Source organism: Odontesthes bonariensis, chromosome 15 (genome assembly GCF_027942865.1).
Source record: "Odontesthes bonariensis isolate fOdoBon6 chromosome 15, fOdoBon6.hap1, whole genome shotgun sequence".
Lineage (NCBI taxonomy): Eukaryota > Metazoa > Chordata > Actinopteri > Atheriniformes > Atherinopsidae > Odontesthes > Odontesthes bonariensis.
The window spans coordinates 7,518,962-7,541,748 of NC_134520.1; the positions used below are offsets into that span (position 1 = coordinate 7,518,962).

At 39.5% G+C, this 22,787-nt stretch overlaps 3 protein-coding genes across 6 annotated transcripts; 2 read left to right on the forward strand and 1 right to left on the reverse strand.

Annotated features, from left to right (window-relative positions):
• The first annotated feature begins 548 nt into the window (after positions 1-548).
• Positions 549-3,964, forward strand: znf648 (zinc finger protein 648). The gene is made up of 2 exons (XM_075486224.1): positions 549-581; positions 810-3,964. The coding sequence occupies exons 1-2, from the start codon at positions 579-581 to the stop codon at positions 2,277-2,279; spliced, it is 1,473 nt and encodes a 490-aa protein (XP_075342339.1). The 5' UTR covers positions 549-578; the 3' UTR covers positions 2,280-3,964.
• A 1,187-nt stretch (positions 3,965-5,151) lies between these two features.
• On the reverse strand, positions 5,152-19,000 carry sec16b (SEC16 homolog B, endoplasmic reticulum export factor). Of its 4 annotated transcripts, none has more exons than XM_075484892.1 (24): positions 18,521-19,000; positions 17,843-18,101; positions 17,472-17,563; positions 17,272-17,374; positions 16,139-16,353; positions 15,901-16,052; positions 15,116-15,177; positions 14,813-14,951; positions 14,442-14,672; positions 13,832-13,929; positions 12,572-12,653; positions 12,336-12,453; positions 12,140-12,251; positions 11,826-11,931; positions 11,592-11,729; positions 11,367-11,480; positions 9,527-9,611; positions 8,859-9,018; positions 8,571-8,728; positions 8,433-8,461; positions 8,140-8,235; positions 7,979-8,071; positions 7,772-7,886; positions 5,152-7,425 (listed from the first exon to the last, which is right to left on the reverse strand). In XM_075484892.1, the coding sequence occupies exons 2-24, from the start codon at positions 18,070-18,072 to the stop codon at positions 7,409-7,411; spliced, it is 2,745 nt and encodes a 914-aa protein (XP_075341007.1). In that variant the 5' UTR covers positions 18,073-18,101; positions 18,521-19,000; the 3' UTR covers positions 5,152-7,408. The 4 variants fall into 4 exon arrangements, with proteins under 4 accessions (XP_075341007.1, XP_075341009.1, XP_075341008.1 ...); XM_075484894.1 differs by having other exon boundaries at positions 5,152-7,145; positions 7,377-7,425; positions 17,843-19,000; XM_075484893.1 differs by having other exon boundaries at positions 5,152-7,205; positions 7,377-7,425; positions 17,843-19,000.
• A 1,628-nt stretch (positions 19,001-20,628) lies between these two features.
• On the forward strand, positions 20,629-22,691 carry gadd45ab (growth arrest and DNA-damage-inducible, alpha, b). The gene is made up of 4 exons (XM_075484896.1): positions 20,629-20,784; positions 21,231-21,332; positions 21,430-21,637; positions 21,899-22,691. Exons 1-4 carry the CDS (start codon positions 20,735-20,737, stop codon positions 22,010-22,012), a joined length of 474 nt encoding a protein of 157 aa, XP_075341011.1. The 5' UTR covers positions 20,629-20,734; the 3' UTR covers positions 22,013-22,691.
• Positions 22,692-22,787: the final 96 nt, after the last annotated feature.

Below are 22,787 nucleotides of genomic sequence, written 5' to 3' on the forward strand. Positions count from 1 at the left end.
TATTTTTCCTAATTATTCAATGTATTTTATTAATCATTGCAAAATGCCCTCAGGGTTTTTTAAGGATGGCTGTGATAGTATCATTACTATCATTGCTGTAGTAACATCAAGGCGGGATCACGTAAAAGTTGCATGTTCAAACAACATCAACATTGCCATCAGCCTTTTTAAATGGGTGAAATCATTCATTTCAGCCTATCAACTTGCTTTTAACAAACCGAAGAGCCAAAAAAAGACTGTTGGAATACGAGCAAACTGTGGGCTAAATTCACTGAAACTTGAGTAACTTTCTATCTGGCTGTGTGTTACCGGGGTTTTTGAGGTCTTCATCTCTGATATTACGTGTATAACTCTGTTCACAGGCTATGCAAACAGCTGGTAGGCTGTCGGTGGAGGTAAGATGAGAGGATATCATTGCTGGTGCTGCTGCTGACTTGCAGGATAGATGCTGACCCAGAGACGGTTGCTGCCAAACTCCGCCCATAAGTGCCACTTGACTTTTCCCATAGTTATTCAAGACCCAGAGCTAGTATATCTTGTGGCATCTCCTGGACCTGACCTGTTCTGAGGGAGACCGCATGGTAAGCAGCTTTGTCTGATATTTTGCCTTCTGTGAACCTACATAATTATGAGTGCCTTTTATTTTTATAAAACGATATAAGATACTTCCAAACTGTGATTTATGTTGGAGTTTTGGTATTCAGGTGTCATTTGACTGCAATGTGCCAGAACGTGTAGGATTTAACCAACATACTGCTGTATAAGTGGCAACAATTGTGAGTAAAATGAGATATTCTGTGATCCTGCAGATGTCTAACAGGGCCGTTGTTAAAAGAAGAAGTAGAAGAAAATGCCAAGGACGACACTGTGTGACTCATTCTCCCTCAGATGGCTTCAGCAAAGGTGACACTCACAGTGGGAGGACTGACTCTTCATTTGACAGTGTTGGTCCAGGTGTGGACTCACTTGAAGAGAGCAGTGACAATGGAATCTTTTATCTGAACCCTCAAACACCAAATTGGTCTCTTGTGGAGAAGTTTGCTGAGCTTTCACCAGCAGGAGAAATAGAAATGAATGATGATCAAGACTACAACAGGGCCTTGTTACAATGCACTAAACACAATGAGACCAATAGAATGTATAACCCTAATGAAGTGCTGTTGGATGCTTTGCAGCAGAAAGAAAGAAACTACCTCAAACACTTAAAAAGCCAAAGCCATGTCCCGACCACACAGAGGACATCTAATCTCAAAGAGCTCAAATTTAAGGAATATTCTCCAAACGAAGGAAGGAATAAGATCAAAAAGAAGAATGTAAATATTCCAGCTGTTAAGAAGTTACTTAAAAAGTTTGAAGATGAAAAAATCCCTCGACTTTTGGTTGCAATGAAAAAAAGGAGTGTAGTTGACACAGAGGACCGTCCTTTCAAGTGCACACACTGCCACTGGGCTTTCAAGAAGCTCTGCAACCTGCAGAGTCACTTACAAACGCATACCGGCCTCAAGCCACATGTATGTGACATTTGTGGCAAGTCTTACTCTCATCAAGGCACGCTGCAGCAGCACAAGCGTTTGCACACAGGTGAAAGACCATATCACTGCCCCTTCTGTGTCAAAACATATATCTGGTCCTCAGACTACCGCAAGCACATCCGCACACACACTGGTGAGAAGCCCTACATCTGTGATACTTGCGGCAAGGATTTCATTCGCTCCTCTGACCTGCGGAAGCATGAAAGGAACATGCACACCAATGACAAGCCTTTCCCCTGCACACACTGTGGTAAGACCTTCAATAAACCCCTCTCCCTGAAGCGTCATGAGCGTAAGCACCTGGGAGAGAGGCCCTTCTCCTGCCCTGACTGTGGGAAAGCATTCGCACTGGCCAGCCGCTTGGCGGAGCATCAAAAAATCCACAGAGGAGTACGTCCATATGTCTGCTCCGTGTGCTCCAAGTGTTTCACAAAATCCTCCAACCTGACCGAGCATGAGGCCATTCACAGCGGAGTGCGGCCGTATAAGTGTACGGAGTGTGGTATGGCATTTGCCATGGCTTCACGCCTGGTTCGTCACCAGTTCATCCACAATAAACAGAAACCCCACAGCTGCACGGTCTGCAGCAAAAACTTCAGCCACATTGCACAACTGAAGCTTCACCAGGAGCAAACCTGTGCTGGGAGGATCTTCGTCTGCGTAGAGTGTGACAAGTCTTTTCAGTGTGCCACAAAGCTTGCGCAGCATGTGCTGAAACACAGAGAAAAAGTGTGTGAGCCCCTTTAAGGACAGCTGCCAGACTCATCCTTCCTGTTGGAGCGCAGGGAAGGATGTGAACGGGAAGGGAAGGGAAGGAGGCAAGGAAGGATGGAACTGTATATCTTAATGCTGCTCTATAATATTGATCAAATATTTAGCTGCATATACATGGACCCATTTGAGGTGATAGGGTACCAGATTAAATTAAATATGTGAAAATATGTTTATGATTATTGCATATCACAAGTAGTAAAACATACAACCCTTCCACCACGGTGCTGGGTTCCCACGAGAATGTTGTGAGATAAAAATTTCCCCCAGCACAGCTTTGATACTGGAGCTGCCAGTTTTATGGCATGATATGGATTTGCTTACAAGGCGCACTAGACCCTTTTAAAGCGAGAAAACAAATACAATTATACGCATATTAACATTGCCTCTATGCATTTAGAGATTGCAGGCATTTTTGCAGACTGGAGGTCACTGGTTCTGTAAGTGAGAGTGCTGTTTTTTTTATTTTTCTTGACTACTATCAATATTATGCCGCTGTACTGCTGCTGGAACCTTCATTTCCCAGAGAGAGCCTCACCAAGGTATTAATACATTTCTATCTATCTATCTATCTATCTATCTATCTATCTATCTATCTATCTATCCTTCCTACCTACCTACCTTCATAAACAAGTCATTCTGAATCTGGTGGCCAAAATGGGACACAGTTTTTCACTTTAAGTAGGCCGTCCCTTCTTGAGAATGATATTTCAAGGCTTATGACTTCCTCATCCTGGGTTTAAAGATACACAGAATGAAATACTCCACTTTGGCATAAGTGAAATCAGCCAAACCGGTAATGACAGGATTGGTATCCAATTTACATGGCAGGAAACATATTGTGTCCAGTGTACATCAACCAACATCAGCCCTAACCTCTTCTCAGCTGCATGCTGCTTTTAATATTTGCTTGCTGTGGGCAGACACTGTACCTTTACTTTACAACCAGCAGCTACTTGAAATGAAACCAAACACCAGGTGCTTGTATGCTAGTTATAACTTGGTACGCAGCAACATAGAAGTGATATAGGCTCTTGGAAGTACAAAAATATTCCCATGTTTAAGTTCATCACTCTGATTTTGCACGATGAGTGTGCAAATTCCTCTCTATGGGATCAGTACCCCACAGTGGCACAAGCTAATTTATTAGTTGCATACATTTAATATTAACCATCTGAACCTAAATAGTAACAAGTGAACTATCAAATGAAAATAGTGTGTGTGTGTGTGTATACAGTATAGAACGCCAGCACTGTATTTCCAATAACTAGATACTTTGACACTTTCCACTTTAGTTTTAGATGGTTCAGTGAAACTGGTCAGTCATTGCGTCTGCATTGCATGTGAAGTTAGTGCACAATGTTGTATTAATAATTATTTTTATTCAAGGTTAACTATGCCAGTACAATTAATTTCAGCTTATTTCAGTCAACCATAACGAAACGAGTAGTTTATCTTTTATATAAAGTGGGAATTTAATTAAAACGTTAATTAAATGTATGTTGAAATTTCTACCTTTTTTTGATCTTGTAAGAACCCATATTCTGTAAGATGTACTGGAGATCATATATGTATATATTATGTCTAATTGTATTCTGTAATATCTGTGCATGCTTTGTCATCTGCTCAAAAAATTTTAATTATAATGCATGTTTGACGTTTTGAACAACATAAAACAAGATTAAAACCTGTAAGGTGTCCATCCTTCTGTGAAAGAATTTCAATAAATATTCTTTACAAAATGTTCGGTCTTGTTGACGGTTTAATATTAACTTTTATTGTACATATTTATGCATTGTGCGTATACAGAGTTGATACACTCCTTTTTGAAGGGAACAAGCATTGACCACACGGTGTGGAGGGTTAAAACAGGATAGGGACTTGAGTGTTGAGAGAAACTGCTACTTGCTTACAGGGAGACTCAAAACAGGTTGAATGAAGCCAATAGTGGAAAATTACCGGACCCAGGGAGATAGGGAGGAGTTTTCCCACTCAGGGAGAAGACATCTGACTGGAGCAGAGATTGGGTACGACGCTGAGGACCAATCAGGGAAAGCCAAGTCTAAACCACGGCTTCTCCCCAACTTTTGGACCAATAATATTCACATCATGTTTGTATGGCGATATAAAAGCTTATTTTGCAAAAGAGTGGTACCTTCTTTCTGATCAGACTGCCTGGCAAAGTGTAACTTGAACCATTTAATAAATTCTGAGCAAGACTTGGAGTTTGTATTTCCTCTCTCAGACAAACAAACATGACAGTCTCTGAAGAGCCACAGAACACAGTAAGATTATGGAACCACACTATTAACATTAAGGAGAAAAACATGGTATGCAGTCATTTGGAAACTGACTTAAGTCTGGGTAAAAAGTTTTTTTTTTTTTTTTTTTTTTTTTACTGTCTGGAAGCTGGTTGAAATGGTTGTTAATCATTCTATGCATACTGAAAGTGCTTGTGCTGTGGCACATTACTGGCAGGCCGAAGGCAGTGACGCACATGCTGGCTGTCTGTGTGTGTTGGATTCCTAGCCAGTGTGTCCCACACAAACTTAACTACTGCAAACTAATCGTAAAAGGAGACGGCACCTGCCATGTTGTCACTTAAGTTAGAGGTCCAAATTGGAATTGCAGTTATTTCTTGGCAAGGATTGATTTATTCAAAATGTATCTGTGAATCTGTACCAATGAAATAACATACCAGTGGTATTTAAAGAAAAAAATAAAGTCATATCAAGATTGTGGACACAGACTTTAACATTTTATAGAACTGAATACTAATACAAAACGGAATTTTCTTTAAAGCAAAAATTCATTGATAAACTTATAATAATTAATTTCATGTGCTAGTACAGAGGCACAAAAAAGGCATAAAGTATACATTATATACAATACTTTCAGCACAAAGCTGAAAGTATTAACTCAATAATATCTCAATTACATTAAAGAATGTTTACAAGATGATAATAAAAAAGGTAGTCCTAAAATTAATTCCAAGGGGTATATATTACATATAATAGCAAAATATACATTTTCAAGGATCCTCGTGGGTAGACAAACATTTTTATAACAGAATTACTAAATTACTAAAGCCCTTTCTCAGATGAAGGCACTGCAGAAATCATTAGCACATAAACAGTTGGGCTCTGTGAGTTGGCCTGGGAGAAGAGGCAGCGGGGGTCTTTCCTGACCCCCTTCCCCCTCCTAACATGTGGTATCATCAATCGTGGCAGCTCAACAACTTGAGAACATACTATTCCAAGTTAATTTTTCTGTATATTTCCTGTTTAACAGCTACTGAACTTTACAGATGGAAATAATAAAAAATAAAAAATAAATAAAAAAATGTGGCACAAGCCACACTGTTAGAAATTTATCAGACTTGTAAAGTTGGGCTGCAGATACCTTCCTTCTAAGATTGAAAAGGGGTTTTCATGAGCTTAGCAAATGACCACAGCATTTAATGTGTTACTATGTGTCCTACCTTTATTTATAGCTCCAGCATATACTGATATGATTGCTATACAGCTGTAGCCTGGGAATTCCCATGCTGCTTTGCGCTCGATTTCATTCTCACTGCAAAGTCAGCCTGGAAACCACCGCCCTTATTTTTGCCAGAGTTTGGGAACCAATCACAGAACGGGGGGGGCAGCAAGACAATGACGACGTCTATGCGCTACACCGAAGCTTGTAGAGTGTTAATCCAACATGACAGCGGATACAACGTTACCATTCAATGCAGCCTTAGAAAGTGTTTCGGAGTAGATTCACCCTAGGGTCATTTGAACCGTGACATCCAGCCAAGTAGCCCACCCGAAGTTTTTCCGATATTGGCTGAACATCAGCTGAGTTACTGAGTTATCCCGAGTAGCTTAGTACAAGCGCTAACGGACCCTGGCAGTATCTCCAAAATTACCACACTAAAATCACATGTCATGACACCAAACTTTTACAGTAGTACAAATATGGTCTGTACTCACAAAACGATGCATTTGGAAGTTTGTACATAGTCCAGGAGTTTATTATTATCATCAACACAAGCCTGATAGCTTTTCTGCTGCTAAAGCTGCGTCGACGTCACTTCTGGGAGCTGGGAGCTTCAAAGTAAGATGAGGGTTGATCTACTACTGTAGACAACAAAGCAAGGCTGCTCGATTTCTCCATTATTAAAATAAATTCACAACTCTACAACATAAAAATTCATGTAGAATATAGCATATAGGCCTACTTTGTTGTCAATTTAAGTAGCTTAGAGCGCAAGTTTACTTTTATTTTCCATTTTTTTCTTCTTCCTCGTCGAATTTCTGTCGTCATCTGGTATAAGTGATACAATTGGCTATGAATCGCGCGCAAAGCAGCATGGGAAGAACCTGACGTCATTTCATAGACATTCGTAGCGCCCAATAAACGGCTCTAGGCATTCGTAAACCACGCCTCAAATACGAGAAAATGCACACCTAGTTCCCAGACCACCATCTCATCGAGATTGTGGACGCGTCAGCCAGGCTAATACAGTTGCAGATTGAAGCATGAATTTGTTTTTCCTCAGTGGGCTGTTATATACCATAGGTCACCAAGTTTTCCACCAACTTTTTCTCCCACAGTGCAAGTTACATCATTGCATTGTTGGTCCCAGTCCTTCCCTTCATATAGAAATGATCTCTGGGCTCAGTGGAGCTATGCCTCTCCCAAAATATGTCCTGCATCCACTGGTATTTTCCCCACAGTCAGCTTTCAGGAAATACACCTCAGCTGTTTTGGTCGCTGCAATATGAGTTGCTAGTATTTCTGTATCTAACATGCAACATGGTGGTGGGAACACTGAGGGGGTTTAGAAGGACATCCCTAAAAAAGGAATGTAGGCCTTGGTGAATACTATGGATCACACTGTTGTCTCTCCAGCCTCTGGTAAAGCAAATAATGAGGTAAATATGCACTGTTAATGATCCAAAGTGTTACATCCTCATTTCTGTTTTCATGACACCAGCAATCCTACAACACAACGCTTAAAGTTGAGTCCTTTCAATAATATCTATGTAATAATGTGGGGCTATATTAATCCTTAGGTAAGTTTACCTGTGATGGAAGCATGTGCCAGCGACCAGTTACTACCCCAGTTGCTGCCCTGTAACAAAGACATGCATATTTATAGAAAACTGCAAAGTTAAATGAAGTTAAAATGTCATCAACAACAGCAAAACCACTGCAATGTTTTAAATTTCAGTACTAAAAAAGTTGCAAGCAGCAAATCACAAGTGAAACTGGACACTGTGGCCACTACATGTGTTAATGGCAATGACACAGAGGAGATGCAGATCCTCCAGAGGGATCAGTTCACAGACAAATGTACACATTTGTCTTATGTTGGTGACATGTTGATGACGTTCACTGTTTAAATATTTTATAAATTGCAATAATTGCTTAAAGCGGTCACAGTGTCACAATATTATGTAACTCGTAACATGACTCACATGCTTTTCTTGAGGAAGGATTTATCCCAGCAGTGCCAGGCTGGGATGGAAACAAGCCGGGTGGGACTGCAGCAGGTGGGGGGGTTGGATACAGGCCAGCAGTGGGTGATAGCTCCTGTAAACACACACAAAGAAAGCTCACCATTTACATTACCTGATGGAACTTTTTATAAACACTAAGCAGTTTAACATCTCATTGAATCTTACCGTCTGAGCTGGTCCTCCTTGCTCTGAATTTTCTTTTTGGATGTCTTTGGGTTTTGATTTGAACCAACCGCTAAACCATCCTGTCTGTGCACTCTGCATTCACAGAAAAAGTGTTATCCATGTTAAATTATTCTGCGGCTTAACAGGTTACATTAGCCCACCTGTTTAGGAGGCTCAATGGCCCCCTTGGAACCCCCCACAGCTTGAGGAATGATCTGTTGGCTTTGCTTGTGTTGACTAATGTTGACCTCAGGCATCTGCATTTTCACAGCATGTATTTTCACAAGTAAATAAGTATAGAAACAGACATCTAGTTCAAATAAATTATCAAAGGTAAATGCAAATAAATGTAATAACTACAATTGTTGTTATACGATTTAATCATGAAAACAAGATTTTAGCATCTTTCTGCTTTTTGCTTATTTTAATGAGAAGATTAAAAAACATGTCTCACCATTGCTGCTCCAGGAGACAACTCTGCCTCTGTAGGGGCAATAAAATCAATTCATCACACACGTGCTGACTCCCCACAGGCCAGAGTAAATATCAGGACAGAGACAGGAATGAATGGTGTCTATCATTTGGTTCTCACCCTCAGCTGCGGATTTTACATTTCTAAGAGGACAATGTGGCAAAGCACTTTTGACTTCAGCACTATCTGTGTTATGATAACTGAAGTTCTGGCTCACAGCCACTGTGGGAACAGCATAAGCAACAGTTACTGGCACAGAGGAAGAATTGGCGTGTGGCCTAGACAGAGCAACAGAGAAAGAATGGTGGCATTACAGGTTCTGTCAGGAAAAGATTTCATATGTGAAGTCAAGTTACCATTTGTCTGTATGATATAAGTGAAAACATTAAATTTCTGAAAATCCTGTACCAGTCCTGAGCTCCTCTGTCGCCACATGACATTGCTGTCATTTCCTCAGTGTTTTGTCCAGTTTGATAGAGAAGGCTTTCTTGGTCCTCAGATTCTCTATAATAAAGAAGTTCATTCTCTGGACTCTGGATGTCACATCCTAAATCATCAAAGTCAGAATCTGTATTGGAAAAATACAGATTTTTCATTGACATATCCAATCTCAATTGCAAAAAATGTTGGGGTGCTGTGTAGAATGTTAAAAAAAAAAACAGAATGCAATGATATGCAAGTCTTATAAACTAATATCTAAATGGCTATTGAACAGAAATTGAGACTTTTTTTTTAATTTCATAAAAAGATTTTGCTCATTTCTAATTTGATGGCAGTAACACAAACGGCTGCAAAAGTAAGTGGCACAAAAAAGAAACATCTAGAGGAACATGTTGCAACTACTGTAATTGGGTTATTGGTCATCTAAAAATAATGTTCCTCAACATACAATTGCAAAGAATTGTGAATATTTCCCTATCTACAGTACATCAGTGCATTCTGTTTTTATATGCATATTATACTACATCCCACCTTTTTAGGAATTTGGGTTGTGAATGAGAAAAACAAGAGATGTTGTCCCGAATTAAACAAGCCGCAAAGGCACCTGTTAAAGGAAAGGGGGCACTAAGATTTACCTGCACAAACTTTGCTATCCTCATAGGCCAAAGCACTGCTTGGAACAGCTGGCTGGTATGTTTCATTACAGTCGTAACTCCCCGTCTAAGTATGATAAAAATCAAACATCAGATAAGTGTAGCCAACAGTAAACTGTTACAAAAGCTGTGTAAGCGCCTCTGTAAGCCTGTCCAGTGGGAATGTCAGCATGCTAACACACTCATAACAACTTTTCATTAGGTACATTGTTAACTACAGTTGTTAAGCAAATGAGTCTCCTAATGAATATCAAATTACAGATGATTTGAACGTGATTGGTTTGAAGGCATTCGATCATAAAGTATTAGTGGGCATAATAAAAATTTGATCTGATAGTAGCTGTAAAAAAAAATCTGGGAGTCGATTACTTTATTTTAGGCTGACATGGAAATGAATCTCTGAATGAAGTTTCTTGTCAAGCCACTCAATATATGAAGGCATAAAACTGAAAATTATATCAGCATCATGGCATACTGTTTGGTCATAACATAAGACATATCAATAAACCATCTGGGAGTTGTAAACATAAAATTTCATGGTAATCCATCCAAGAGCTGTTGAGATACTTCATACTGCACCAAAGCGGTGGACAGCCAACACATCAGTCGACAGGATGACATCAGTTACTCTCACACACGCACACATGCACACGCACGCACGCGCACGCACGCGCACGCACGCGCACGCACGTGCACGCACTCACAAGCACGCACACACCAACACAATGCTGTTAAGAAAAAAAAACGTTGACTCTGAACTTCAATAAAAATAATAATTTTTTCATTAGTTGAAGTATGGTTTTGTTTTTTAAATCCTGAAATTGATTTTTAGTTTAATCCAGTATTATTTTGTCTTGTCAGCACAAATAAATGCACTATAATAAAAATACCTAATGCCAAGAAGAATTTTTTTTTAATTTTTTGTTTATCTAACCCATTAATTCCATCATTGATTGTCTCATTAAAATGCTTATTAAAATAGCTTTATGTCCTTACAATTAATTGATTGATTGATTAATGGATTTTTTTTTGGTTAATAATAAATAAAGGATTTATTGTGGAACTAGAACATGGTGGTCTTGTTAAAGTGAAAATTAATTGTTGCTCTTTGGTTTTTTGGTCTCTCTATCTATGTGTGTGCAGGTGCTCCTAACGATTCTGTGCATGGCTGCAGTGTGCTTTCTTTTCTCTCCACAGATGCAGTTGGATATCTGGTTTTTGGCTTTTGGTGTCTATCTTTTCAAGCTCTCTCCTTTCCTCTCTCTTCATTCCACCTCTTTCTTTAATTTCTCCTGTCATGCATTCTTATGAAAAAAATTACTGTGACAAATTGTGCTGCGAACTGATGAGAATACTGGCGCTGTGGGCTTTGACTTTGTAGATGCCTGTGCCTCTGAGAACAGCAAGAAAAAAAAAATTAAAGAGGATTAAATATGTGAAACCACAGATTATTCATTTGTATTGCAAAATGCAAACAGCAATCATCTGCACAAATAACTGAAAAAGCTCCACTAACATTCACAAGTTACATTACAAAATAAAATACTCTGTGCTTGATAATATTTGCCCAATGAAAGTATGAATATGTATGAATAAAGAAAATGGGGCAGGCATGATATAATACTAACTCTTTCTTAGGCAACAACTGGTGTCCAACACATGATTATGGATATTACTGAATACTGTTACAGCAATTAAATTTTTTTTTAACCCTCTTTTCTTCAGTAATACAATTCTTTGACGTACAACCCTTAAGCTTTTCTACTCTTATAAAGGGTTGGTAAACATAGTGTGAAATTAAAGAACTGAGGAAGCTGCTAACCTGTAAACTGTAACACCTTGCACGTAGACATTTCAGCCACTCTGGTTCCTCCCCAGCTCCACTAAAGCCTCCTTCACTGAACTCACCATATGAGTATCTAAGTCTGTCTGACAGCTGCAGGAGAAAACATATGCAAAGTATATCAAAGTACAACTTATTTTACAGATCATTTTAATAAGAGTAGTCTGATGTGTACGATATCCTGTAACATGTATGCATACCTACCTTTATAACCTCTCCTGTCAGCACAGAACAAGGCTCTCTCTGCCTAAGGATCGCCTCTCCGACCACCTCACAGTAATGGAAGGCCTGGGATGAAAGGCCACAGTCCAACAGACGACTAGCATACAGGAACTTATACACCTGAACACAGAACAGTACATCATCAGCATATCACTTATTTAAGAGTTAACTGATTGATTGTTTTTGCTGATGCAAATTTGAATAAGTGTGAACTACCTGAAAGGATGGTATTGAAAAGCTTTTACCCCCAAGTGTTTGGCAGTACTCGTGTAATTCAGTGCACTGGATGGCAGAATTTGTGGCAAAATGTTCAAAAGATTGCCTAGAAAGGATCAGAAAAGCATGTCGGCGAGAACTCTCAACTCAAAACAAAATGACAATGAAACTTATAAGATTAAAAAAAGATTAAGATTTAAAAAGAAGGATTAGGAGAGATGTTTTTCAGTGATAAAGGAAGGCGTTGCTCTAAATATGACAAGCTGAGCAGCAGTTTGAGTGAGGAGTGGCAGGAAGTTGGAAGCATGGCTGACCTGTGGCTGCTGCCTAGAAGCACCAGCCTCTCTGCCTTCTGTGTAAACATCCCAAAGGGAACACTGGCTGTCAGGTAACACAAATGAGCAGCGTCTATAAGGCCTCTGGAGGCTGCACAGAGAAGAGCAACACGAAACATCAGTTTGAATGTTTACACATGACAATCTGTCAGTCAGTCACTCTGTGTATCTATACCAAGTGAGTCTCCCATGGTGATGATGGCCTTCTGCTGTACACTTGGATTTCCTGTCTCATTGGAGAGCATAACAGCCAGATGGGGCCTCCAGTCTCCCCATTTTTCGTTTCCACAGCACTGAGCACAGAACGTCAGTGTTAGAAGTCTTGTTGATTGTCATAAGACTGTTTGGAATATTAGAGCACAATTCATGTTTAAGATGTGTGTGAGTTTTGTCAAGTTCTGGATATTTTACCATGGCTACAGTGGGGATTCTCCCAGACAACAGCTGGAAGAGAGTCTGGAGGGGATCACTAGCCGTTAGCTGGCCTGTAAACCTGCCAACAGAAACTTTTATGTCACTTCACATCCTCACCAAGGCAAGCAGAGGTACTAGTATCCTAAAACAGAAACCATCCTATTTATAAAGCATCCCATCTACCAGTGGTTACAAAAGTGAAACACCACACTGATAGCTCAAATTCTGCCCCTCTTGTCAATCACAAATCTTAATAAGCAAGGAGATCTGCCAGTCCTGTCCCCAGACATTCCCCACTGACAACCTGACATATGCTGCACAGCAGGCTGATTCTGAAATAGTCTGCAAAAATGGGACAGGGTTACATGATGAACAGTTTGTAGAAAATGCTGTTTAGTTGTATGGTGAAACATTTCTTCTTATTCAAGAAAGATCCTCAACATACAAGGTTATTGTGGCTTGTTCTGAATGGACCACATTTTATACATAAGTGTGCAGATTTAGAGATTTGTATATGTCTGTACGAATGATTTACACTTTACTAGGAAGTGTTGATGGTTTCTGTATGTCATAAGGGAAAATAGATTCTATTTGATGAATTACAACTAAACTTTTTAATCATCTTATGTATCTTATGCAAACATATAAAGCTAATTTATCTTTTAACTCGAAGCGTGTCAGTGTTTCCAAGGTCACACCTATTCTTGTTTGCATTACTGTTCCTTCAACAAATTCTATATAAAGCTTATTCTATTTGAACAGCACTGTGAGAAAGCCACAGCACAGTGCAGATGTTCAAACAGGTTCCTTATCATGTGCAACACAATGTCATAAGTAAGTGCATAATTTAAATCTTTGTCCCTTATTTATGGCTGCAGCTCTTTGATTTGTCTCATCGTTCAGGGAACTGGTCATTAAAAGTATTAAAAAGTAAGTATTAAGTACGGCATTAAAGAGTCATTAAATGCTCACGGTGGTGCTCCAGGAGAAGTCAAACAATCACCAGTCACATTGATTTATTATCTGTGCACCATGACTGTCTGCTCTAAATTCCATCACAGTAATCAAATCAAGTCTGGACCAGTATAGCTTCCTGATCGAAATACTGCACACATTCTAGCTGTAACATAAGTTTAGAGCAGACCATGGATATCTAAGTTTAGTCAGAGGGAGGATTTTTTCACAAATTACCACTGCATAGAGTTGTGTTCTGATTTCTTGCAGCTGTCGTGTTTCAAATGACTTAGCTCCTCTCACCTGTTCAGTACCGTGGTATATGACCTGCTGCCCATTTTGCTGGCCAGAAAAAGTGCGTGTCCCCATAAGCCGCTGGTCATAGCCGACTCCAGGGCCTCCTGAAAACCACATGGAACAAAGTGAGAGGAACACTCAGAGCCCAACATCCCAACACCGTACAATCAGAGTTTAGCAATAACGTGTTGGTTAAGCAGTTCATATCCTAATCAGGGCATAACAACATTTCCATTGGTCCAGTGAATGCAGCTAACTACAAGCTGTAGTATATTTTTGAGGTATTTCTTTATTTTGGATGATTCCATTTCATGAGACTTTATACTTATCCTCTGCAATATTTCTGATGAAAACTATTATTATGTTATTTCATACTATACTTTACTACTGTACCACATTAGGTTTCATAGAGGAATGATGACTTGTGAAAACTGTTCAAGGTCTTAGGAGGTAAAGCGCACTTATTCGGTTTACTTCTTTCCTGCTATGTCAAACTCATGACCAATGTCAATTATTTTGGAAACATTAGATGCCACAGCAAATAAATTATAAAGAAAACAACAACAACAACAAAAAAAGATCATTTGAAATGCTCAAAATATAAAACTATAGAAACCTTTTTTCTGCCAGCCAGCAGTAGTTCAGTATAGCTCTCCAGGGCCTTTTGAGAGCACTCAGAGTTAAAGCTACTCGGGTCTCCTGTGAGCAGGTCGTCTCCTTTCGAAGATGGCGCCGCAGCTGTTATGTCCTCATTGAAGTCAATGAGGGTGGGAGCCACTGACTCCCAGTTTCCATCTGAATATGAGTCGTGCATCAGCAGCTCTGCAATATCTGACCCAACTATTTGCTGAAACAATTGGAAAGTGGTGATAACTGAAATGAATTATGAAAACATTATGATAATATTATGAAAACATAATGATTATTACCTCTGTGTTTTTTATGGTAATCTCTACATAACATATTTAAAATGTAAGATACACCTACTCCATTCTGTCTGCAAAGCAGTATCAATACATTCCACAAGAGGGCAGCAGAGCTCTTATCTGGCAGGTTTTCATCTCTCATGCAGGTTCCTGCCTTCTGCTGGGCAAATTCTATGGCATCTATTTTGTGCAAATCTTCCCTTAAAAACCACGTAGAGTCAGAAAAAACATACACCATTTTACAACAGGATTTTAAACACTTTCAGATTTGTCTTACAATTGAATACAATCTTTTTTTTAAAACATTCATGATTGTGAAATTTTTTTTGCTAGTAGTGCTGCACAGAAAATGACAAAGCAGTACCTGGTCAGGGGTCCTGGGAAGTTTCTCATCTCCTGCTGTTCCTTTGTCTCACTCAGAATTACCTGCGCAGACGTAAAAACGGTAATAATCTCTTGCATCCTTACTGAAGAAATACTATTGTGTTGCAAGTGTTCTGTTACAGGTCGTGCAGAATAATGGAAAAAGAAAAAAAAACTTTTTTTCAATTTTACCTTCACAGATTTATAGCAGATTTATACCACCCCAATTTTAAAAAAAAGAGTAAACCTGTGTAAAATGTAAAATAAAACAGAATGCAATGATTTGGAAATCTCTTGAACCAATATCTTATTCACAATATAACATAGAAAACATATCAAATGTTGAAAGTGAGATATTTTGCTCTCTCACAAAAAATAGAAGCTTGTCTTGAATTTGATGGCAGCATCCCAACCTTTTAGAATTGGGGTTGGATATGTTCATTGTAGGTTTTTAGCCTTACTGTTAGAAAGACCACACCAATCTGCAATTCATGAAACTAGGAATAGGAAACTAGGAAAGCAATAGCCCATTAACTTTTGGTCCAGATTTGGATCACTTTGTTTAGAACAGGTACTGGTCCTCTGTGCTATGACAATAACTGATACCAAATAGCATTAAAAATTGTTTTAGTTTTTTTTAAACAACTTGTAATTCATCTCTAAATAGAAATTAACTGAAATTTTTTTTTTTACAAGATGTTTGACCCGCCTTGGGTGTTCTGCTTAAGAGTATTTCCCTTCAACAAATATATGCTCAATTTCAACATAAACTACTTTTGAACCTACTTCCATACTGTGAATCTCCAGCTGACTGATATTCTCCTGTGTTGACAAGCCCGGAGTGACTCGTATGAGCTGGCCTGAAGGCCCGAAGCTGACGACCACATGAGGGATGGAGTATTTCAGAGGAACTGAGATCTTATGCACAGGACCATTATCTGAGGTGGTTTGAAGCAAAAGAGAAGAAAGGGATAAACATTGAGTGAAGTGTTTACGCGTTGGCAGCTTTCAATGGTCCACTCACCTCCATCAGAAGTGGGAGCAGCCTGTGGGTCAGAATCACTGTGTTCAGCTCCATTTATGTACTGACTTAACTCATAGCTACTGGAAGACAGTCCGGAATCTTTGGAACTTTCTAGCATCCCAAGGTAGTAAGAGGAAATCTCCTCATTTTCTCTAGAAGGATAATGCTTGTGGTCATTGAGGTGGTGCAGTGAGCTTTCTCTCCTATGATCATACCTGAAAGAATGACATTTACACATGAATGGATGTCGGTTTGCCACTTACTTTGGGCCAATAACACAAATCTTATTGTGATATAGCAGGTAGCACAGGTCAGACGTCCCCACCATCGTGCAAAGTTTCTACCCATAAAACCTACTTGCACTGGCTTTATGTTGGCTTTCACGTTCATTGTAAAATATTATTCATGGATTTTTATCCGTTAATTATTAATTAGTTAATTATTATATTTCTTGTAAAAAAAGTTCTAAATGCGAGTTAAAAAGCGTAATTGCTCTTTGACGCCACCCAGAGTGGGACCCTTTCACTGATGTCTCTTCTATTATTTCATTTTCTAAGAGGATTTATTGGTCAAGACCTAGTGCCTTTACACAACCTGCTCCGAAGCAGATTAGGTTTCCAGCCTAAGTTACCATGGTGAAACAACCCAGTAAGAAGTGAACCAGCTTTATGACATTGAAAATCCAGAGCTGAACCTGAAGTTGCCTCGTTAAGTCACTAATCCTGCTTGTAGTGCAGGCCCCAGCACAATGCACAAAGAGTAGCAACACAAGCTTTGGTAAGAACACCTGCAGACTGCTGTATCTTTCCACTGCAAAACATTTATCAGCTGCTTTTCAGGGAGAAAACAACAATAATATGAATATATAATTTCATAATTCTTGATCATTTTAATGAAGAGGGTTTAATCTGTTTAATATGAATCAGCTGTGTCCAAATTTTGGACTTACAAACTTTGCTTTGCATGGTCCTGATTGATGTATAATATTCATCATCTGTTAGAAATTCGTATTTAAAAGGAGAGAACTAAAAAATATCAGAGATCTAAGTCATACCGAACAAGAAATAAATACTTTGGCATTTCCGCACTGAAATGACTAAATCAATCTGATATGACCATCAGCTGTGGCTCACCTGTACTCCTCTGCACTCAGGCTTCCTGTGTGATCCTGCTTGTGTGTTCTCTCATGGCACTGATTGCCTCTCCATGACTCCTGAGGTCTCCATTGTCCTCCATCTTAATAAGCAGAGTAACATCATCTGTCTACATACATCTTACAAGATACCCCTTGAAAGCTTTGCTTGAGTTGTTTAGTTGTTTTGTATCCGTGTACCTTGTTGCTCATGTTGTCCTCTGTAATAGTTGTAATAACCATAACTGTCTCTGTAGTCCCAGTGGCTGTGAGGTGGATAGTCATAACCAAAACTGAAAATAAAATAGAATCCTGGTTTAGTAAATACATTTGTGCATGTTGTTGAGATGTGAGGTTTTACACAACCCAGCATGCACGGGTCAGCAAGAAGGGAAATAAACTCAGTGGGTTGAATCCAGTCTTTGCATCACCTGCTGTCCCTGCATCAATACATCATAACTATAAAGTGTTATAACCTTTCCCCTAATCATGATTAGATTTGCTACAATTTTCAGTAACACCATCTAAATATTGAACTACAACCACTTTTAATTAGCTATAGCTGTACTCACCTGGACTTGTGTCTTTGGTGTTCTGGCCACCCATAACCATAAGCATACTGCTGAGTGCTGTAAGGAAACTGCTCATGTGTAGTAGGTGGACCAGTGAAATGAGCAGGGTAGCGGGGATCGGAATGACCCCAATGTCGCGATGACAACCCCTCTCTCTGGGGTGAGTAGTGCTCCTTGTCTTTTGTTTTGTGAGATTGGCGGTCAGAATCGGGCAAGCCTCTCAGATCCATGATGACTCTTCAAGATGAGACTTTAACACCTGAATCAAATATTAGAAAACACTTTTTTTTTTAAATTCAGTCTTGACTTTGTCTTCAAAATGCAACTCAGATGAAAAATTGCTTTCAAGTTTTGCTTTGGGTACTTGCAGCTTGTATATGCCGGATGAAGTCAAAGTACATATATAAATGCCACATCACTTCATGGGAAACTCGCAGCATGAGCTGATAACATGTCAGTGATAACAGTAGGATAAAGTTCATACTATGTGACCTTTCTAACAGTGTGCTAATACTGCTCAGCAGTCATTGAATACAGTCTGAATTAGCCTTAAGCAATAAATATATATATATATTTTCAAATACACCATACAAAAGATCATTTCCTTCCAAAAATGTTTCAAATCATAGCTCCATTATTCAGGAAGGCTCTCTGTTGGCATTCTGTGTTCTCGGTGACCTGAAAGTAAACAGTGGAGCACGCCCAGGCTACTTTACAGCTGCAGTCCGAGTCAGGAAAGGGAGAAATCACATCCATTCTCTGGCTGAGTGTAGAAAAAACAGTCCCTATCTCTCTCATCTGTTAGTTCGGCATGGCTAACTTAATCCTCAGATTATAAGTATCCACCGAGAAAATGTGCAACTTTGCCACGTTGACGGTAACAAGGACGGTAACTGTCGCTCTTAGTCATTCAGAGTGGGCTGGTCTCCGGTCAGGTTCAGCAATGTTTCTGGGAAGAGGGACGAATGGAAACTGTTTTCAAATCAGCACCGAAAAAGACCGAGCGCGAAGCCTCAAATTGTTTAATTTTTTTTTTTTTTAAACACCCAGAGGCGCTCGAATTCAATTTAAAGCAGTTTGTACACAGCCTCAAGTCTTATTTAGACTCTCTCATTCGTCTTTTGTTCCATCTTTAATGAGAAAGCCAAATTCCCTATCAGTCATGTAATGTTTACTTGAAACTTCTGCTATAGAAGTGTCTGCTAATCTGAAACTGCAATTTGAATACACATAGTCCATCCATCCATCCATCATCTTCCGCTTCTCCGGGGATCGGGTCGCGGGGGCAGCAGCTTAAGCAGAGAAACCCAGACGTCCCTGTCCCCGGCCACTTCCTCCAGCTATCTGGGGGGACCCCGAGGCGATCCCAGGCCAGCCGAGAAGCATAGTCTCTCCAACGTGTCCTGGGTCTTCCCCGGGGTCTCCTCCCAGTGAGACGGGCCCGGAACACCTCACCAGGGAGGCGTCAGGAGGCATCCTAACCAGATGCCCGAGCCACCTCATCAGACTCCTCTCGATGCGGAGGAGCACTATTACACATAGTGTGGACAGAATCCAGGTTTTAGACTTCAAATTGTTCGCAGTTGGGAATAACCAAATAGACAATAGATAAATAGATGATTTAATTAAATAATTTGCCTGTAAATGGGGAGTGGAATAAGGTCAATAGGTTTAATTGAGTCAAGGAAGGGAGGTTCAAAGGCTACACTTGAAAATGTCCATTTTTGTACTTACAACATATATTAGGAAGTTAACGACTGTTTTCCAACCTTTTTGGCATTTGACTTCTTAAAAAAAGAAAGAAAAGCAGTATGGTAGTCTAGCTGTGGTCGCATTTCAGAGTTGTTAACATTCAGAGTTGTTAAATTGTTAACATTTCCACCAAATCTGATTTAACATCTTGCAAATCCCTAAATTGCCTGCATGTGAAAAAATATTAATCTGGGTTAAATCAGCTAAAAGTCACAAATATTTGGCTGAATAGAGTGGAGAAATTTTTTAATCAGTTTAAGTTATGGAAAAATATTTTAATATTAACTTCACATTGTCAAAGTTAATAATATAAGTAATATATACAACAATGCAAGCTTCAGTTACGCTTTATTATGGATGGGAAGATGGATATTCATAATATGAATACATCTTATAACATTTTGCCAGTGCCCACTTAAATTACACAAATTTCTGACAATGTTGTCAACCTGGACTACTCTAAGGGAGGAAGTTTTCACTACAAGACATCCTCACAATGACAGATACCAGCTCTGCACATTTCAGAGCTCCTTTGAAGGCTCCTTTGAACTTTTACGAAAGTTCAAACAAAATTCATAGAGGTTTGACGTGTTTTCTCACTTTTCCTAACACGTGTTAGGAAACACACTGTGATACATACTGTTTTTATATTAAATCTGTATCTGACGATATGATGATACATACTGTTTTTATATTAAATCTGATGATATGAAAGTTTGAAGTAGTGTAAAATAAACATACCAAGGAACAAAAGTTATAACTTGCAGTTATAAACTGCTAAAGCTGATAATTCAGAAAATGTCGAACTATTGCTGGTGTTGTTTGATTCTATTCTCAGATCAGAAAAGAGGTCTCCCTGTGTGTTTTGACAACGCTCATACTATTCTGGCCACGGGTTGTCGCTAGATTCACAAGAACAAGCAGATTTCGAAACTGTCTCTGACGACGAGTTAAAATGATATTCGCACGTGACCAATAAATCACCAATGGAATGGTTGTATGCAAATCACCTCTGTGCTGTCAGGTTGTCTTACTACTGAAGACTCAGTTGAAGCCGGGCAAACAGCGAGTCTGTGAGTATACATTACACAGAGGACCTCAGAATCAGCTGTGGACATCGTAGGACATCAAACCGCCTGGATGTGCAATATGACTTTTGAAGAAACCGGCGGAGATAACTCAACCGAAAGGTTAGCTCGTATGTAAATGTGCAGGTTTTCCATTCCTCTTCAAATTCATTCTGAAAATATGTACATCTCTTATATTTCAATGTTTTTTAAAATATATATATATATATATATATATACTGTCAGCTTTTACTGTCATGTGGTTACGTCGAGCATACGTCTGCTAAGCTTCAGTTATGCTATGCTAGTTTGCGCTGTTATTAGCCCAACTATGTGACTGTTTCCCCGTTAATATTGTGATATATGATTACTTCACGGGCTGCTGTGTATGGATGCGTATGGGCTCATGCTACAGTTGTATTCGACGTAAAACGTTACATTATAACCTCATGTGACACGTATTTACAACTTGTTCTCAAAACTAGAAGTAACAGTTAACTCTTAATGTTGTTTCTTGTTTTGCTAGCTGTATGTATTCGACTCACCCCCTCTCTCTCCCACCCCCCCAGGATGGAATCGGTGGCAAAAGCTTTAGAGGACGTCCTGAGCTCTGCATTGCCAAAGGGTTGCATCACTGTCGGTGTCTACGAGGCAGCAAAGTCCCTCAATGCGTAAGATGCTAATAACCCTAGTAGCTCTTGAAAATTGAGACACTATGACTGTGAAATGGCGGTTTCCTCACCACCCGTTTTTCTTTGTTGCTTTTAGGGATCCAGACAATGTGGTATTGTGTCTACTGGCCACAGATGATGAGGAGGATGTGGCTTTGCAGATTCACTTCACGTTGATCCAGGCGTTTTGCTGCGAGAATGATATCAACATCCTGCGGGTGGGCAACATGAGGCGTCTGGCAGAGATACTTGATGGAGTGAAGCCTGGAGGAGAGCCCATGGACCTGCACTGTGTTTTAGTTACTGTAAGTGTCATTGCTCATGTCCATTCACCATTAGACCTGTTGTATAATGTTCATTACCCAATGAGCAATCAGCTGTATCAGGGCTGTAGAATAGAATAAAATAGAAAAATACTTTATTCATCCCATTTTTACATGTTTATTATTCTTTATTGCTGCTCATTTAAGTTCTTGGAAGGCACGGCTGATAGCATTGGTTATACAATGTGAATGTGTGCACATTTAATAAACCAGCATATGTAAACTGCTGTGTTCCTTCTGTAGAATCCTCAGTCGTCCCTGTGGAAGGACCCTGCACTGAGCAAAGTCAACCGATTCTGCAGAGACAGTCGCTGTTTGGATCAGTGGGTTCCTGTTATCAACCTTCCTGATCGATGAAATTATCTGGAATATCAATATATTGTGTGCATTCAGGGGAAAGTAACCGCACAAGGCCTGTGTCGATGTCTGTGTTGGACTGGTTTGGAACGCACCCTGGAGAGCGATGGGAGAGTCGTGGGGGGAAAATAAATCAAAAATAACAAGGAAGAGAAACATTCCAACAGATTTACCAGGTCAGGATGAACTTTCAGGCCAAGGAAGAGTGATTCAGCAGACTCTGCTCCAGGATTTCCAGCCCATGACTGCACCCTCTCTGCTGAGAAAGAATCCTTTTTGAGAGCACTGATTCATGTGAGCCGACAAGCGCACGTGGTGGTGAGCACAGGAACAGGGACTGGGGAAAAGCAGACAGAGTTGACACTACTCCAAGAATCGGACCATGCTGGGGTGGACCAGTCAGCTCTCAGCTTCAAGAACTCAAGAAGGAAGGGCTGAGTGAAAATTGACCAAATACAGACATTTCTTTAACAGCACATTTATTTAATGGTATTTAAGACTTGTCACTTTGATAACTGAAAAGGGAAAGTTTTCACCACTTATTATAAATAATATTATCTTAAGGGCAATATAATGTTTATACTTGTCCATTACCTGATGTTTTGTTTGTGTTATTAATTTAATGAGTAATATTTATTGTGCATAGTTTACAGGATTCTGCATTGTTAAGTTGCATAAAATAAAATAAAAACAACAATCAGATCTTAGGGTGGTTTTACGTCCATGATTTCTAGTCACTACAGGTTTAGTAGTTGTTTGACGTTTCGTAGTGTGA

Coding starts and splice junctions, on each gene's coding strand:
- gadd45ab (XM_075484896.1), top strand. CDS start 20,735: ATGTGCAATATGACTTTTGAAGAAACCGGCGGAGATAACTCAACCGAA. Junction 21,333..21,429: donor GCAGCAAAGTCCCTCAATGC/GTAAGATGCTAA, acceptor TGTTGCTTTTAG/GGATCCAGACAATGTGGTAT. Junction 21,638..21,898: donor TGCACTGTGTTTTAGTTACT/GTAAGTGTCATT, acceptor TTCCTTCTGTAG/AATCCTCAGTCGTCCCTGTG.
- sec16b (XM_075484892.1), bottom strand. CDS start 18,072: ATGGATCTGAGAGGCTTGCCCGATTCTGACCGCCAATCTCACAAAACA. Junction 11,481..11,591: donor TGACAGGAGAGGTTATAAAG/GTAGGTATGCAT, acceptor TTTCTCCTGCAG/CTGTCAGACAGACTTAGATA. Junction 8,072..8,139: donor CCATTGAGCCTCCTAAACAG/GTGGGCTAATGT, acceptor CTGTGAATGCAG/AGTGCACAGACAGGATGGTT.